This window comes from Dromaius novaehollandiae, chromosome Z, assembly GCF_036370855.1.
Source record: "Dromaius novaehollandiae isolate bDroNov1 chromosome Z, bDroNov1.hap1, whole genome shotgun sequence".
In the NCBI taxonomy this organism is placed as follows: domain Eukaryota; kingdom Metazoa; phylum Chordata; class Aves; order Casuariiformes; family Dromaiidae; genus Dromaius; species Dromaius novaehollandiae.
In genome coordinates, this window is record NC_088132.1 from 39932270 (window position 1) to 39950682 (window position 18413).

The 18413-nt window shown below is 34.8% G+C and overlaps 1 protein-coding gene across 8 annotated transcripts in view; it reads right to left on the reverse strand.

The window, feature by feature from the left end:
* Window positions 1-229: 229 nt before the first annotated feature.
* LOC112992400 (dmX-like protein 1) overlaps window positions 230-18413 on the reverse strand; it is an 84003-nt gene continuing 65819 nt past the window's right edge. For 6 of the 8 annotated variants that reach the window (XM_064501762.1, XM_064501764.1, XM_064501761.1 and 3 more), the window contains 12 exons: window positions 17140-17257; window positions 15224-15286; window positions 13202-13288; window positions 12392-12513; window positions 12132-12273; window positions 7871-7931; window positions 7516-7643; window positions 6559-6651; window positions 6052-6143; window positions 5275-5327; window positions 3289-3506; window positions 230-2866 (listed from right to left, as the gene is read on the reverse strand). In XM_064501762.1, the coding sequence (XP_064357832.1) occupies window positions 2642-2866; window positions 3289-3506; window positions 5275-5327; window positions 6052-6143; window positions 6559-6651; window positions 7516-7643; window positions 7871-7931; window positions 12132-12273; window positions 12392-12513; window positions 13202-13288; window positions 15224-15286; window positions 17140-17257 (1402 nt within the window). In that variant the 3' untranslated portion in view covers window positions 230-2641. The other 2 variants (XM_064501765.1, XM_064501766.1) reach the window with 2 other exon arrangements.

Here is an 18413-nt window from a genome sequence, read left to right on the forward strand (position 1 = left end):
GTTGAGGACAACAGCTGGAACAGCTTGGAATTCAGCTTTTCCCCAGTTACTAGATTTCAAGTTAAGAGAGTCCCTTTAAAAAGTTTTAGATGCAGCAGAAGTTGACTCATCTTAGATTCTATCATTGTAAGAAAGCTACCAATAAAATGACTTAACACAGTTGTTAAACATCACTGAACATTATACAGACAAACATCTGGTTTATAAATGAAGTAGCAGCAACATGGAATTCTAGGAGGTTGAGTCTCTGCAGGATTTATTTGAAAGATTATGATGTGGCAAATACATTGTGATTTTACATAATTTAGTTTTGAGAGTAGCTTATGGTAACTACAAACATTATTGAAAATGCCTGCCTCCAGTCATTACTTTTCTGGTATAAGCATGAGTTCGCCAGGTAAAGGAAGGAATGGATATTCAAAGTGCAGTTCTACTCAGAAAATTGGCAACATTCTATGTCTTGGCAAATCCCACAAAATCTGCTCAGTTTACAGATGAAAAACAGCTTTTTGTAATTGCCAGTACAATAAGCTGAGCTTGAAATATTAACATTAACAAAATATATATATTTAAGGACAAAACATCACGGACATCATTATACAATGTTCTCATGATTTTGTACTTTTTCATTTTCTGAATGTAACTTCTATTAATTGAATGGATTCATAAAACTAATGCATGTACATAAGCATCTACAAAGTCAGGGTCTCAGGGGATTCTGTTAGTGTTACTCCTAATGCCATAGTTCTGCTTCTTTAACAGGAATAAAGAGGAAGAAAGTCACTGAGCAGATACAAGGTATGCATTGGGCAAGTCTGTTCTGTAAGGTGGTACTACTTTTATAGTCACTTTTCTGGTCCATCACTGTACTTAAACTGTTTTAATACCAATTTTGATTTCAATTATTAATAAATGTTCTGGAAGAACAATTAGAGTTGAACCACTGAACAGCTGTATCAGTTTGAAAATGCTGCCACATATTTCTTCATGGCAAAATATTCACATTCTGTTTATTGCACAATTTGAAAGTTCAGGTAACGTGCATAAAAACCTTCTTAGTGTTTGCACTGTGACTTGCGAAACACACATTTAAAAGGACCTTAATACAATTTACAAAATCTTTTTAAACAATTTTATATTCCTAAGATAAAAGCATCCTGAGAATGTTACAAAGTTCATTTTACAAGCCCTTCATTTCTACTATGCTTTATTTATCCCCGCAACCCCGAATCTGACTTTTAACATTTAATATCTTGATGTTATATTTCACAAAATATCTTTTAGCAAAAAAGTACACCATTTGCATTCAAGTAACCCAGCCTTGCATCTAATTTACAAATTAAATGTTTATCAAGCTTTCTCAAGTTTTGAAATAGGTCGGGAAAAGCAACTCAAAATACTTACAGAAACAGTTTTTAGCTGATTAAAAAAATTAAAGGCTTTGTGCATTAATATTTTGGTCAAATATTTAAGTTACACAGTTTAATATTTTGGCAAAAAAAAATCTATCCTCTTCAATATATTTTTCTTTCATTTTATACCAGAAGTAAATATACAGTACAAAGAGCAACAGTATTAAAGTACTTTGCTCTTTTTCTTTTTTTCTTTTTTTTTTCCCCTTTTTTAAAGTACTTAGGCAAAGTAGACAAACAGGAACATAAGTGCTGGAAATCAATTGAGTATCTTTGGGCTAAATAAAGTCTTACCAGAAAAAATGTAAAAATAAATTAGTTCTTTTTCTCTACAGACATGTAAATAAATATTCTTTAAAGAAATTCTAATGCCATATTCTAAAGCAACATCTTCCTGTATTTCTTGATCAAGACTAAAGCTTCACACAATCTTGACAATTTTAATAGGAAGATATCCATTAATATTTACATATTTTTGTAAAGGGAGTGTTCAGGGTTAAAAATATACTACTTTTTAAAAGGTAAATCTGCCATCCTGATGGCAGTGATTCAAGCTATAGAACAGAAGACAAGTTACAGAATATCCTTCAGTTTCATATACCCTAGATCAGAGGAAAGAGTTCAGGTGAATTGCAGAGGTAAACAGCCTGGATTCCAGGAATGGAGAGAGACAGTGGCTCATTATATGAACATTTGCTTGGCCAGTTTCTGATACAGTAGGTGTATCTACTGAAATAGGCTTTGCTTCTTTTCTAAACATAGCTATACATTTTTATCTGTGGCTGACTAAACAAGTTAAGAGGAGAGAGTGGTTGCCACAGTGAAAGAATAACATTATTTAAGGTTTCCATCTGGACCTGGTTTTAGAGAAAGACTAGGTAAATATAAGCAGAGGCCAGGCCCAGATGGTACACTCCAGAAGGGAGTGTAACTACCAAAACAGGAAGAGTAAACCACTTCAGCAACACCTTAAGAATATTATAAATCTATAATTCAATGTCATGTAAAGCTTATTTTAGGTAACAATCAAAATCTGAAGGACCTCGTTAATCTTTAAGGCATCAGTGCATTAGGGACTAAAAGCTCCAGGTAATAAATATGAAAACAACAAAAAAAGCAGTATCTTTGTGGCATGAGTTATCATGGTCTATTTGCTTTGTTGGCTATTACAGGAAAAGTATTTTGGGGGTGATAGTGGGGGAATTTTACACACCATATTGAGAAAAATATTAGATCATAAACTTCACATCATTTTTTAACACTTCATTTAAAGGACTGAATCTATCAGGCAAGATTCTCATCTTTACTGTTCCATCGGCACCACAGGAGAATATGTGATTTGCTGGTCCTGCCTCAATTTGCATGACCCCTGTCCCAATGTTTCTGAAGAGGGACTGTCGAGCATGCTCATTGATGAAAGTGTGAAGGAGATTAAAGGTAGACAGACTCCATACCTGAAAAAGCATCAAAACATCATCAATCTCAATATAAGGATAATTGTGATGATCTTAAAGCTCACTAGTAATCAGTCATGGAAAAATTGGACTGGACTACATATTGCATTTGTCTTTGACACTAATTGTAAAAAAAGATATATAGCAATCTATAATGACTAATATTCATAATCTATAATAAGAAATATTTCTAACTGCAAGGACTACTGCAAAATAAGACTAAAATTTCATAATTAAATTAGTAAATGCGAGGGTCAGAGTTGAGGACCAATGCAGGATGTAGGACATATCTGACCATTCCACACCTATTTAAGGTTTTCACAAATTTTTTAAAATGAATTTCAATTTATACATTATCGTCAGCTCTCTTCTCCCTCCCTCTCATTTAAAAAAAAAAAAAAAAAAAAAAAAAAAAAAAAAACCTTTATGTTGCCTTCAGCAGATCCTGTGACAAAATACTCTTCTGTAGGATCAACAGCAATTGCTTTGACTGGAGAATCATGACTCTGGAGTAATTGTTGCTGCTGTTTCTGGCGAAGATCAATGATACAAGTAAAGCCTTTTCTGCCTCCAGATATTAGCAGCTGATGTTTTGGAGCATATGCCAGCACAGTTGCTCCACTATCATGACAAATAAAAGCTGAAAGCCAAAGTGAATGAATTTAAATAAACACACTGTACTAACTTTAATTTTCCATCAACCTCTAATGGTTTAAGACAGTAACAGTGATTTTGAAACTGCAGTGGAACTGGACACAATCAATCCCATATATATTTAAGCCTAGCTTCACATCAAACATCCTGAAGTTGTAGTATTCCCAAACTGAGCAACTGCACTCTGCATGGAAAAAAAAAAAATTAACAATCTTCCTATCGCTCTGGAAACAGACTCTCAGAGATGGATTCTTCTCACATCTCTAATACTTGTTATTTTAAAGCATAGTTTTCCATACAAAACATCAAAACCATTCTTCAGTCCTCCTAAATTACTTGTCCTAATATCCTATGACAACAGTTTCCACTGGTTATTTTAAATTTGCTGCTTTTCACATTTGTTTGGATAATATGCACTCTTCCTAGTGAGACTGCATTAGTTACCATAACTAAAGAAACTGAATGAAGATCACAGTTATCAGAACAAAGCCCAGTATGTGCAAGACTAGATGCTATGAACCCTAACACTTGGCATGTAACATACTGTATTTGTGGTTCAAACTGTTCTCTGAATGTAGGTTTGGAAATCCCACGTGTGTCTCACATATGCCTAAGCTTTCACCATAATTTAATTAAGAAGGCTTCGCAGCTCCTCTCTGCCCAGCCTTATTCTGAGCTTTAGACATTGGAATTTACTTTTCTCATTACAATGAAATGTTAGTAAGAAAAATAATGAAACCCAGTTATATCTAGTTATTTCATCTTTCAAAGTAGTCTAATCAAATAGGTACATAGTTATGACAGCAGACTAATTCTTCTAAAGCATTTTTTAAAATACTGTAGGTAGGTATCTACACATGCACACATACGCTAAAAGCATCAAAAAATCCACCATTTGGCATAGTACCTAAAATAAAAATGAGGTAAAACTGGACATTTGAAATCAAACACGCACTGTATGTTTCACAAACATAACAGTATCTTTAAAAGTTCATCTGTAAATATCAGTCTATGAGATCTTGATTTGCACGTGTGCTTGCTAAACTTGTTCATGGAAAAAAGTCAATGACCATTTTCTAGGAAACTTGGTGTGTTTATTTACAACTATAAATCCAGAGATCAGTTTCCATAATCACAGCTTCCCTGGTGGTTGGATTTTCACAAAGACAATGAAGTTTATAACAGTTCATAAAAAGCATATCTGCTCATATTCTTTACATATTATATAGAAACAGCTAATGCATCTGGACATGTCCAGATGCATATCTTTACAATACTATTATTTGGTCTAATACTTCAATGATAAATTGAGTGGACCCTCTCTGATTTATCAGTACAGACACTGCCTTAGGAACATGGAATTGAAGGGTGTATATGTATAGTCATGCAAATACAGTAACTGTAGTTAAAAACTGTAGTTTTTATAGTTGTATAGCTATCGTCTTCTCAATACTCTAGTCGCTATAAGCAGGAGTTGCTCAAAACCTTTAAAAAAAAAGAACAGAAATTAAAGACCTGTAGCTTTCAGGGGTTGTGCTTGTGATGCAAAGATACTAGGTATGCAAAGGAAGATGCTCACGTCCATGAAACTGATCATTTATACATACTACTTATCAAGAATCTATTTTTAATATAGATTCCTGATGAGGCACCCACAGGACACTGCAAGATGTTTTGCTACTAATATTCAAGTTACTTCCCACAATAACATTTCCATAAAGACAGACACACATGTATTTAATATGATCACTTACCATGCACCAAGCTATTTGTAGGTGAAACCAAAGTATCCCAAAGACAAATATTTCTATAGAAAAAATAATGTTTTAATTAAGTGAGAAGTGTTCTAAGTAGTATTTTGAACACTTGAAATAATTCATCTGAATATTTTAAAAAGCTATTCCATACACAAAAGCACTGAAAACAGACTTTTAAAAGTCAATACCTTTCAGTTGACTCCAAATTACTCTCTTCTACTTCCTTTGCTTACATGTCTATTTTAAAGAATTTCTAACCTTTCCTAATAAGAAGCCTTCCATTACTTAAATCCCAAATAAGAAACCAAGTCCAGTCCCTGGACATGACAAAATCAGTTACACACGCACTGCAAGAACATGCCTGTTACACAGTCATTCTACTATTGGTTATTCTCATAAGGGATTCATGTTAAGATGCAGTCCTTTGTGGCAGAATTTACCTGCATGCTAGCATTGCTTTTGCTATTTCTTCATCAAAACTGACTTAAAAAGTTAAACATCAGTTGAAAAGCTATTGACAACCCCTTAAGTCTGTTTAAAAAAAAAACACAAAAAAACTTAAGAGAAGTTTATGTCGAGCATGAATGGAGGATTTGTGCTTCCTTATAGAATCATCTTTAGTAGCTTTGTGGACTTTAGATGCAAACCCCTCCCTCCTCCCCTCCCTGAGGAAGAAAGAGATCAGAAGTACACTCTCAAACTCCCTAAGGAGAATCTTTAAAATAGCCTCACTTCATTTTCTCTTTGTCACAGCAGCAATTAACAAATTCTTACCTGTTGTCTGTAGACAATCCTGCCGTGGCTATCAAAGATGATGAACTGATGAAAACAAAGTCATTGGCTGTTTTGTTATGACACTGCCAGGTCTGAAAAATTGCAGTTTAGAAATTACTTATTAAATAAAGAAAAAGCAGATTTTGTGTTAACATGAAAGCTTACGCCTCCTCAAGAAGGTCAGATGCTTCAAGAACATTTTAAAGAATACAGCGCATAATGGTATGTATCTATCTTCTGATACTCTTTATTTTTCACTCAAATAGACTTTCCATTCCTGTTTTATTGAAATCATATCAAAGAACATTTACATTATTTCAGATGTAACACTGCATCTCCAAATTAAGAAATATGATTAGGATTTGAGAACTTATCTGTCAAATAGATCACATAACAAAATATTACTAAAATTCAATCAACACAAGCTTTAGCACAGTCCTGGCTCACTCCTAACTATTCTAAAGGGGGCAGGAAAAAGAGACCACCACAGTTTAGGTTTCAGCTCACCAAATACGGTTTCGGTGAGGTTCCAGTAAGTGGGCAACACTTCCAATTTGTTTGATATAAACTGATATATCCATCAGCATCAACAATTCCAAACTGAAATAAGAAATACAAGTTGTAAACATGTATGTATGTATTATATTGCATACTTAAAAATATATGCTTCATTTACTTCATACCTTAAGAGTAACTATATTATCATCATACAGTTCACTAAAAAGAAATTCCTTTGTCCCAGGAATCTTTACAACTGTTGTTCTCAAGGCAACTTGTCAAATCTAATCTGGTACATACACTGATACTGTACTAACACATAAGGAGATCTCTAGTGTACACCGTCACTTTGGAAACAGAGTGGCATGCCTTCCGATAATTTGTAAGGCTTCAGAAATTTTTAGTCTTTTCCTTATGTTGTGGTGTAGTTAACTACCAAAACAGCAGTTTACACAAGAGCTGCAAAAAGTGTTTATACAATTGTTATGGTATAGAAATACTTAAAATGGTAGCTATGTCCATATGCATTTATGTCTACAGAGACCTCAATAATGCATAAAGATTCCAAAAATATTTGCTCCAAGAAATTCTAGTTCATTCTTCAAATAGCACATACACACACATATATATATATATATATATATATACACACACACACACACACATACACAGAGAACCTGAACACCAACAGTATATATGAAGGATGACCTAGGATTTTTTTATATATATGTATATATATAAACACTATATAGATATACTATAGATCTATTTTAACATTTTTAACATCCAGCAGAAAAGCAGGGCCTTGAGAATTATGCTGTCTACATGTCTGAGAACACAGAAATTATCTTCTACAGTCGGAGAAACGACTTGGATTTGAAGAACCAGATGTTTCTGCTAATCTACGATTGTTTTTTCTGTTCAAATAAAAAAAGAGGATAAGTAGAGAAATGTTCTGTCAGTTACCTTATTTCCTTGATAATTGAATCTCATTCGAGTTACTCTTGAATTGCCACCAGAGCGAAAACATGTGATTTGTTGTGCATGACCCCATTCAAACATTCTTACACTACCATCTTGAGCACCTGTCAGATCTGTAACAGAAGATAATTTAATAACTTTTCACAAGTGTCCTAGTAGTGGAACAGGAAGGTTCCTTCCAAAATTTAAAGAAGTGTCACAGCAACACACAAAATCCTCAAAATAACTAGTGCTATAACAGCTGCATAGTACCTTCCATACCGTAGGAGTACTGGATACCACTGAAACTTAATAAGCAAGTATATCATCTTTAGATAATTTTGTTTTAAAGTGAACTTACAATATGGTAATGTTGGATGAGAAGCCATTCTTCTGACATTATTAATAGCTTTCTTGAGCATCTGTTCAACATGCAAAATAATAAAAAAATAGTTAAACAATACTACTGAATAAAATACCTACTGAACTAAAATAATTAGCGATAGACAATTGTTTCCTTGAGAAATTCCTACTGAAAGCAAGTACTGCTTTTAGAAATTCAGACAGAAGTTAGTTTCTCCCAAGACTAGTGTAGATGTTAATACTTATGCAGCTTTTACACACAGGTAAATATTAACTTTTCGCTTCAGAGATCTATGGAGCCAAATATAAACACTCCTTAGACTGCAGTCTTACCTCTTTTCTTGCCAATTCCTTTCTGATTCCATTAAACTTATTGGAATATTCCTGAATATTGTAAGATAAGCAAGAGAGAGGAAGAAGCAGAAGCATGTAAAGAAAGAGGTAAACAAACTTTAACAGAAATTAAAAAAAATAGGAGGGACTACATTAATTTTCAAGACTAGTTAGTTTATTGTCACTGACTGAAAAATAACTGTGATTATTTGTGGCCATCCAGAACAAGCAATAGAGCTAGCAATGGGTAAACCAAAGATTTTTCAAGAGCATTTATTAATTGCAAAAATACAGATCCAACAGATTCTCAACAGCACTTTTGGTCTTATATTCCAAACTTTCCTTTGAGCAAGATACATTACCAAAAATGCTATTTTTTCCATGTAGATTTAACTGATCAATTCCTAACTAGGAAGAGCTCAATAAACAAAGAGAACTGAAGACATCAAACAATTAAGATAACAAATCCCATCAAATTAAGCGAAAAGTCCAGCCCATAATATTACCCCAGTGGGAAGGACAATGTGGTGAATTTTCATCAGGGGAATGCATCTGTTTAACTTGAATGCCTCTTCCCTTGGTTTCTTTCTACTAATGTATTTCAAAGCTAAGTCTTCATTCATTTCTATCAGCTCTCCCCCAGAAGCTTCTGATTGTCTTGAGGACTGTCTTTCCTCAGAGAGTTGTTGGATTCAGCTTGCTCATGCATGAATAATTTACCCTAACTTTCATGAGAGAAGAGGGCATGAGTTTACATTTGGGCCACGTGTTACATTTTTAACAAACATTTCCAAAAAAGGTGTTGCCACAGCATTCACTTTCAACATAGCTTATCACCTACTAATCACCACTAGCAAGTTGACACTGAACTGTTTTCCTCAACTGCTATAATTCCGTACAGTATTCGGCCACTGCTTGACCAAAAAACACTACACAGCCACTTATATATTTTAAGAATGCTATTCTCCCTTGGCCTCCAATCACATTAGCATGCCAATTGACATGAAGCACTAACTACAAACTGTTGCTTGCTCCATACTGCTATATCTGATCTAAAGAATTGAAAAAGCAATGTTCTCTAACATTTCCAGCTTGCAAATGAAAATGAAGATGAATAACTGAAGTGCTAATAAATTATTCTCCTGCTAAAATACACTGCTTTCTGGATTGTTAGAGTAATTGCAATCCTCCTGATTAGATTTTGGAAGTAGATTTAGAGCTTCCAGCTCTCAGATTTATTATTTGTTGAAGGGAAAGCCTTATGCCTCTTAGATAACTAAAACTATTTCAAAACACTTTACTGAAGATCAAACAATATATGAAAAAAGGAACTTCAAAGATGTGTTTTTTACCCTACATCTGTAAAAACTTTAAATGACAAGGAAAAACTCTGAAGGTGTTGTTAAAATATTGGAGAATAAAAACAACATATACATTTGAGGACATTAGGACACAACAATAGAGAACAATATACTTCAACCAATACTGTGCATACCAGTCAGTAAACAGTTGCAATACTTCCATCTCTAACATGTAAATTTGTCTCTATGTCTAAGTGGCAGAAAAACTCAGAAGTTATTCACGCTTGTTATATTTCTTCACCAAAATAAAAAAAAGCTTTAAGCTTTATAGCTAATAGCTTCTATCCAGAAGTCAGTGAAAACCTTCTTGCTTCATTCAACAGAAAAAATGCATCATCTTCTCTTAAGCTGTAGTGGATGATGTTTTGGAAAAAGGAAAAATAAAAGCTTATGGAGATATGTCTTTCAAGGACTATGCTAACACAAGTCCTTGGTGCAATCTCTCTGATTCAGAAGCCAAATATCATTATCAAATGCAAATAATGTAATGGACACTTAATACTGCCTAGCCCTCAGCTTCCCATTAACTTTAGCAGATGGCTAGAACACTGGTTGCTTTGTTGGGGAGTTGGTTGCTGTGGGCCTAACATACTTAAGACTGAAAAAAAGAGCTTAAAATTTGACCAACAGTTATTAAACTGTAGTAAATATTGCTGTCAATTGTATTGACTTGGAAGGCAAGTGGTTGAATGTTACTTAAGCTTTAACAAAGCTGACAGTATATGCTATTTACTTGTGTTCTCTTAGAAGCATCTCATGTGATAACCATATGAACACACTGCTCTGAAGAATGTAGTGGTGAGCTTCCCCACTTACTTTGTATGAACTGAATAAAAAGAAATAGTGAAGAGTAACAACAAACTCAGAGCTAATGAAATGAAGTTAGCTGCCTTAGAGTCATAGAAGAGTCCATTATTTTCAAAATACTTTGTCCTGTTGATGGGGTAAAGCAAAGCAAAGACAAGACCGAAAAGCCAGTAGTAGTACCAAACAGCAGGCTATGTATTTATTATTCAGTGGGCTGCAAATTATGGAAGATGGGAACAAGGATCACAAGCAGTATAGGAAGGAACAAAATAATAAATAGCAACAACAAAACGTTTTCAGTGGAGCTGGTTTTCCTCCAGATTTGAGCCCTGCCACAAACTCCTGCTTCTCTCAACATTCCCTGCATCCTCCTCCTTTTACCTTGATCTCCATTAAATAGCTTCACCTCCCCTCCCCAAGCAACAGGTAGTACATGCTGCAGCTGTTTCTCTACTTCCCTGTCAGTCTAACGCAATGCCAACCAAAAATTAGGTCCAACATTTAAGACAAGGTGCAGATGTACTCAGCATAAGGTGAGTACAGGTGCTTTGCGTGATCATTCCAGTCCAGTTAAAAGTGGCTCCAAGCAAGCATCTCCCAGCCGACTAATCTACAGACCTGCATTATTAGAGAGCAGAGCACCTACCTCACATAGAAACTAAGGTATGTCAATGGCCAGATTAGAACTATCATCCAATCTGAATTAAATCTGTGCAAATAGCTTTTTGCTGAGGTCCAAACTTTACTCCAGACTCGGTGTCTATTTCTAAAAATAAGAGCTACCGTTGTACAGGTGTCACCACTGCTACCAGAAGGGTCAATCTGGTCTTGCAGACAGTCATGCTTTACCGGGTGTCCTTCACTAGTTTATTTCGGAAAGGCAAAACAGTGAAATTGATCATCTCCTCTAGAACCTATGCCTCAGAAGTGAGATATTTAATAATGCCATTAAGTAAAGTTACAGGGACACTGTACAGCACTTCAAAAGAAACAAGATAGAGCTGTCAGTAATCTTGGGGATAAAAAACCCCACTGTCCTACATCAGTAGGACATGGAGTTCCAACTACACAGGATATTTGTAGCTGGTACTATTTCTGCAATATCAGTTTATTTTTCTCATGACTCCAAGAATCCCCATTTGCCCAGAGTTTAATTCACTTCACTTGAAGCCTTCTTTGTCCAGCCAATGAAATTTACTTTAGGAGTTCATTCACTATCATTTCTGCAACACAGGATCATACTAATATACAGTGCAATAAAATAGCACTTTGTACTAGAGTAGAAGTTGATATTTACTTTTAAAAAAAGACTGGAATAGTCTGGAACTCAGAATGAAACTTGAGATTCTGCTTTAACTAAAAGCTACTTCAATATTTTACACAAACATTTCTACCCAATCCTCCTATATCCTCAATTTATGCTGTTCAGGTACAGCATTTGGCTTCAGCTCATTAAAGAACAATTTAAACTGCAATCTCCTACCTGAACCTTGATTTTTTAATTCTGTTTTTTAATGACCTATCTTAAGTAGAGAAAACAAATAGCTTGACTAAAAACTCTGCTTCTTTAGCTGGTGCAGCTTCAATTCTGTGCAGTATTTTAGCCCATTAATCAGATCATAAAAAAATTCCAGCTCTTGTCTTGATTATACACACAAGCTGCTTCTATTCACATGCTATATGTAAAACATAAGCAGCAACAGTGAAGAGAAAGTAGAGATACAGATAGAGAAGACTAGTCTTTGACAAGTTACTTACCACAGATGCGCCCCGGCCAGTTTGCGTACTACCCAGCCAAGGCATATTGATAGGTGTGCCAGGATTACTATGAGTATAAGGAGTAGTTCCCTGAACATTTACCAGATCCTCACGAGCATGTATAACTAAGAAATCATCAGCCCTATAAATGAAACAACATTACAAGTTATATTCCAAGCAACAACATTAAATATTGTGCTTTCTTACATCGTAAATTTATGCACAGTCAAACTGCAATACTGGAAGCATAGAAAGTATACCCTTTATTTTCTACTTCCATGTCATCATCAACCCAGGTATAGATTTGGGTAGCTAAAATCGCAGAAACATCTAATTCTTGAATGTCATGACTTGATGCAATGGCAATGCAGTTCCGATTTGCCTGAAAAAGTAACACAAAAAAGAACTGTTACAAAAAGAATACTCAAAAGCATGCTTTTTGGACTTGCCCTGGTTTTGGTAGAATTGTTCACAAAAACATATGGTTAATCAGTTTGCAAATACAAACATTTATGCCTAATCTATATATTCAAATGAGATAAACTTGATGTTTCCTTTTTAAAAGTTTGTTTCTGTCTGGGATAGCAACATACACAATTTGTATTTTAAACCTTCTCTCCCAAGCAGCTCTAGTTTCTCCTTACTTGTCCAAGAGAACCAAGAAATTACTACCCAGCATACTATACTACACCTCTTGCAACCTCCACTCCTCTCATCCACTACTTAAGGCTTAAATGGTTAGACAAGAGAAGACAATCACTATTTTCTTGTTGCATAGGATAGAGAAGGAAGAGGGAAAAACACTACTACATACAAGCTTAAAGAAAAAAGTAGAGAGGCTCCCTCTCCCTCCTGCCTATTGCACAATAATTAAAAAAAGACAACAGTCTGTAATAGAACTGGGTTTCTTTAACAGGATGATTACGAACTGCTTTAGAGAAAGAAGCACTAATAACTCAAGCTGTATCAGGGCAGCTGACAAAGGATACACCTATTCACAGTGGGATCACCACTTGTTTAACAGATGGAAGCACCACACAATTAAGTTACAATACCTCCTTTATACTCACTTTATTGACTGCAAAAGCAGTAATGATGTCAGACTCTTTATGAATTATTCTTGCCTTTCCTCCTGGGTGTCCCACATCTGTTTCTATCTGTATTTAAAAAGTAAAGCATATTTAACTGCAAGTTTTTATGCAACTTTTTTTTTCCTGGAAGTACAGAGACCAAACAATCATATTATTTGTCTCAATTTTAAGCACAATAAATATGACAAATATGATCAGTAACTATTATGGTAATGTTTCATCCGTAATCTAGCTTCCCAGTGCCATGCTGAGATTACCTCAGCAACACAGAAAACTTAATCTGTCCTAAGTCCCACTTACTGTGTTCATTCTCATAAATTTTTTAGGGATACTGAAAACCAGAGAGGCTACATGTACAGTAGGGGGTGGTGATAAAAAAGACTTTATGTTTTATGCTTAGGAAAAAAAGGGTTTTGCTAAGTTTCTTCATATTCTTAGCAAAACTTAATTTCACCACTAAAAGTGATGAACTAGTCCAAAAGAAAGCACAGACAAGATCCAGAACAGGAAAATAAATTTGAACATTTTCCAACTCACCCGTTCTTCACAATTGCATAAATCTGCTAAGTTGCCCTGCACATTCCAATACCACAAAACAATTAGCAGCTATTTTAAAAATTAATTTTACTAACAATTTTTGTTTTGTTACACAATCTAACATAGTATTTGACTCGTCCACATTTTATTTTAGAAAATAGAAAATTGTATTTTTAAGATGAATCCAGCTGTATGCCAGCACATAATCAAATTCTAAGCTGCATCTCTTAGCAGCACTGCAGTACTCCTATTCAAAATTAAAGAGCTCAGAACTGTAAGTATTAAATTGACAGACTAGAGGAACTGTTGTAGATACAGGACAATTTTACAGTAAGAAAAGGCATTGCAAAAGAGAAATGGTGATGTGAAAATTCAAGCCTTACAAGTGTAAAATTTTGTACTTCCTCTAAAATCAAAGCATTATCCTAGACCTGCTGTTTTCCAGCCTCACCAACTTGATTTCTTAATTCTCCAGTCTTCAACAGATTTACCCAAGGGTATTTTATTTCAACAACAGTAAGATGGTGCTGTCCAAAAAGCTGCTCATTGGCAAAATACATATGAACTGTGAACAGTCTTTTTCAAGGTTTGGAAAAAGTCCGTAGCTGTTACATACCACAGAATGGAATACCCCTTTTTTAGGCCAAAAAACAGAATTCACAAAACGTGTTGCTACTCCAGTAGTCTTCTGTCCTAGCTAAAACTGCACAAAACTGCAGTGACAATCAGGTAGTGACCTGTGTCATGTGGTGAACAAACTCTCAAGAAATTAAGCCCCCCGCCCAGTCAGTCAGCTCCAATTAGCTAATTGCTAATACTGTTCCATCATATAAACGATAACACAAAGTGATTAATTATGTATTCTCACCATTTTTGTAAAAAGTCAACCTGAAGACTACAGCAACTTTCTTGAAAGATTGTTATGAGAGACTGAAAAGTTGCAATACTATTTCTAGAAATGTGAATAAAAATATTTTTAAAATGTTGTACAGGCTAATTCATCACCACCTTAAAACTAAGGCTCATTAAAAGTTTTAAATATCAAACTAGTGTGATGCTAACAAACAGCACTTTGACTTCAGACTACAGTTATCTATCTTCATCAATGGGGGACTATTCTAGCCATTACGGATAGGTCAAAGCTCCTGTGTACCACTTCCCATAGTACTACTGAATTTTCCAAGCCATTTGGGCAAATCTCAGCCTCCACTCTGTGGCTGGAATAGCTACAGAATTTGATAATACTGTGGTTACCTGGTTGTTTAATCCAGCTTTCTAGGACATATTTAGTTTCAGATAGGCTCTATATGAAGAGTAGTCTAATTTCTAAGTTCTTGCAAAACTAAATTTTTCAGTTTTTTTGCTATGTTGGCAACAATTTTTTAAGAGTTACCAACACCACTTTTAAAAAAGGATTTCATAATAATGTAAAGTCTAAATAATTTGAGCATTACTATTGTGTACCTTATTGACGATGGGCTCTTCCAGCATAGAATTTTTCATGGTTTCATTGTGGTCCTCTAATGACTTCACCAACGAAAGAACAACCACAAAACAAAAAAATAAAGATAAGACACAACATACAAGGTCTCAAGGAAATCCTTAATTCCTTGTTATTTACTCCAACATAGAACAATTAAAACACAACAGTAAATTTGCATACACATGCACATCACATGTATTTTGTTGTGTAGCAACAGTAATTCTCAAATTCCAAACTCAATATTGAGTGCAGGAGATATTATTTTACATATTTTGTACTGTCAGATTTCTTGGAAAATAAGTGGACTCCATTGACATATTATTAGTAACAGCTGGAAACAATGCTAACAAACCTATACTGTGCAAGGCTGCCAGTGATTCTACTTAGAAACATAAAAAAACATCTGAAATACTCCAAAAAACCTCTCCATATAGCATAGCAGCATTAACATAAGACATTATCAGAAACAGGGCATCTTCAAAGGACAAGACAAAAAGAATAACTTTCAACTGCAATCTGCACTGAATACAAGTGGCTTCAGCATATAAACACCCAAGCAAGCTAGTAGTCTAGCTGTGCCAGGACAAAGACAAGCTCATGCAGAACTCCTTGCTGTCATGGCTTTACTGATGACAAATACTCTCTTCTCCTACATGCTTAGTGTGTTCTGATCTGATCCTCTCTCCTCTGTTTCTGCTGCTAGGTAGTTTTTCTATGATACAAATCATTCTTTCGAATGTCACTTACTGACCTGAAGCATATAACCTGGAAATAATTTAACAAAGGAGCAAAAATAAAACACTAATCGGAAGTCATTCAGTAAGTTTTGGCATGATGAGGTTAGATAATTAAGAACTGTAGAGTTTTAGACTGAAGAATTAAAACTAAAAATCGGAATGATTACAGCAGGAAGATGCAAGTTTAAAGGCATCCTACATTTAAAGACATTCTCTACATTGTACAGAGTTAGGTACAAGTATAGCCAAGTTCAAAATTCTTAGAATTATTATCCTACCTTTCATCTAAAGATGCAATTTTTAAAAACCATTAATCCAAAGGACAACTCTTTTGAATAATACCAATCTTGCCAACAGGCTGAGACTCTAAATGTCACAGTTTGACAAGTGTGGGACATAGAAAGATAAGGTACAGCTACATGCAATTTTACTGTGTTACACTGTGACATGGTCAAACCACCCTGTACAGGTAGACCTGAACAACAGAACTGCTCAGTTTGAGGACTGATAGCAGCTTTATTGATCAGAGGACAAGTGGCAGAGCTATGGGATAGAATTCCAGAGAACAGAAAAGATACTGCACACTAATAAATCCCTCCAGGAGTAGGGGGTTAAACAAAACACCCCAACAGCTATAGAGAGGTAAAAACAACAAACCCCAACATGCAGACCTACAACTTTGAAACATTTAAATGAGTCTGTGTGACCTGGAAAACAGCTAAAGAAGGTTACTGTCCCTGTAACTGTTGCATAGCCATTTTTTTTTTAAAAATGAAACATAACATGATAGAAACCAGTGGGTAAATCTGGAATGGCCAGAATAAATACAGCAAGGATAAACTCAGATATTTTTTTAGTTTTGACTGATTAGGTTAGAAGTATTTTGATCTTTGAAATTTTAAGGTTTGCCATTCTTTTGAGGTAACTTCTATAATGATCTCAAAGCTGACTAAGTTTTTCAGGCAGCCTACAATTCAGACACTGATTATTTCTGTTTTCAATGAAACAATGGGACAGAGATTTTCAATGAAAAATACTGTATATGTAGACAGTCATGGACAAGTTAATTTTTCATTCATGCCCTAGAAAGAAAGAAAAAGGCAGATTTCTTAAATAAAAGCTCACAGATTAACCTGCAACAGTTCATATATCATACCAACCTCATTTAAGCATCGCTTCTTTGTAAAAATACTTCTGATAAACGTTTCCTGGACTTCTTCCTGTTTAACCAAGTATTGCCAAAGCCTCTTCACAGATAGTGCAACATGACTGTTAGATCTACAGATCAGAGTTAAAATGAGTATTTATATCATACTCATACTTACAAGAGACTGCAATAATTTATATACTAATCAAACTAAGTCAGATGAAATAGTAATGCTGAACTATAGCTCTCTAAGCACCGGACAGTATCTATCCACAAATATTCTAGCACCATCTTCCTAGCAGACCTACAGAGGAGAGGGGGTGCAAAGGGAAGGAAAAATATTTTCACCTCCTACCTTGGGACAACTCAGAAAAAACTCTTTCAGAAATTATTACACAAAAGAAAGATCAGTATACAGATTATTTACTAGCCTACTTCTGTCTTCAAAACGCAGATCATTTACATTTATTGCTGATAAAGGCTCCTAACACAAGGACAATGAATGACTAACATTTCCTATTAAGGAACAAACCATCAGCTGTGCAACATCTCTGAAACAACTGTGACAAGCCAGAATACTGTGGAAGCAGATCAGAGATGACAGCAGCCTTTCATTGGTGCAGTTTATTTTAATAACAGTAATACATGTACAATAAATGTAAGTATTCATTAAAAAAAAAAAAGGACTTTAAATGTGGACACCCATGCCTAGAAACCATATGCTAAAGCAAAATTTGTGCATGCAACTATAGCTCCTTAAGGCAGCCCAAAACCATCAAACCCCAAATCATTTGAATTTAAAAAATAATATCATGCAGCACACACATGCCTCATAAAACTTAGACCACAACACAAATTTTCGGCTGTCATTCCCCCCCCCCCGTTTTTTTTTTTTTTTTTTTTTTTTTTTAAAGTCAACTCAAGTTATGGGGCAGGCGGGAAAGTGTGATGACCCTAAAGTATTTTGCAACAAAAAGGTGGACTTTTCTGTTGGTTCTACAACTATAAATGACAGTAAGATTAAAAAAGCAGAAGTCTGTAAGAAAGTGACAATTAAAAACTAAGAATTCTTCTCTGGCTGCAACATGCAGTTTTACGGACAACTGCACAATTCTCAGCGGTAGACATTTCTTCTCTTGATTTTAAGAAAGGGTATTGACAAGAACCTAATTTTATTCCCTCTAAAGGGGGAACAATTATTAATTCATTGTTACTCATCCTTAATGATCATTTCTCTCAAGGAAGTTTGGTATTTTTCCTTTTATCAACAGTCAGAGTCATTCTTTA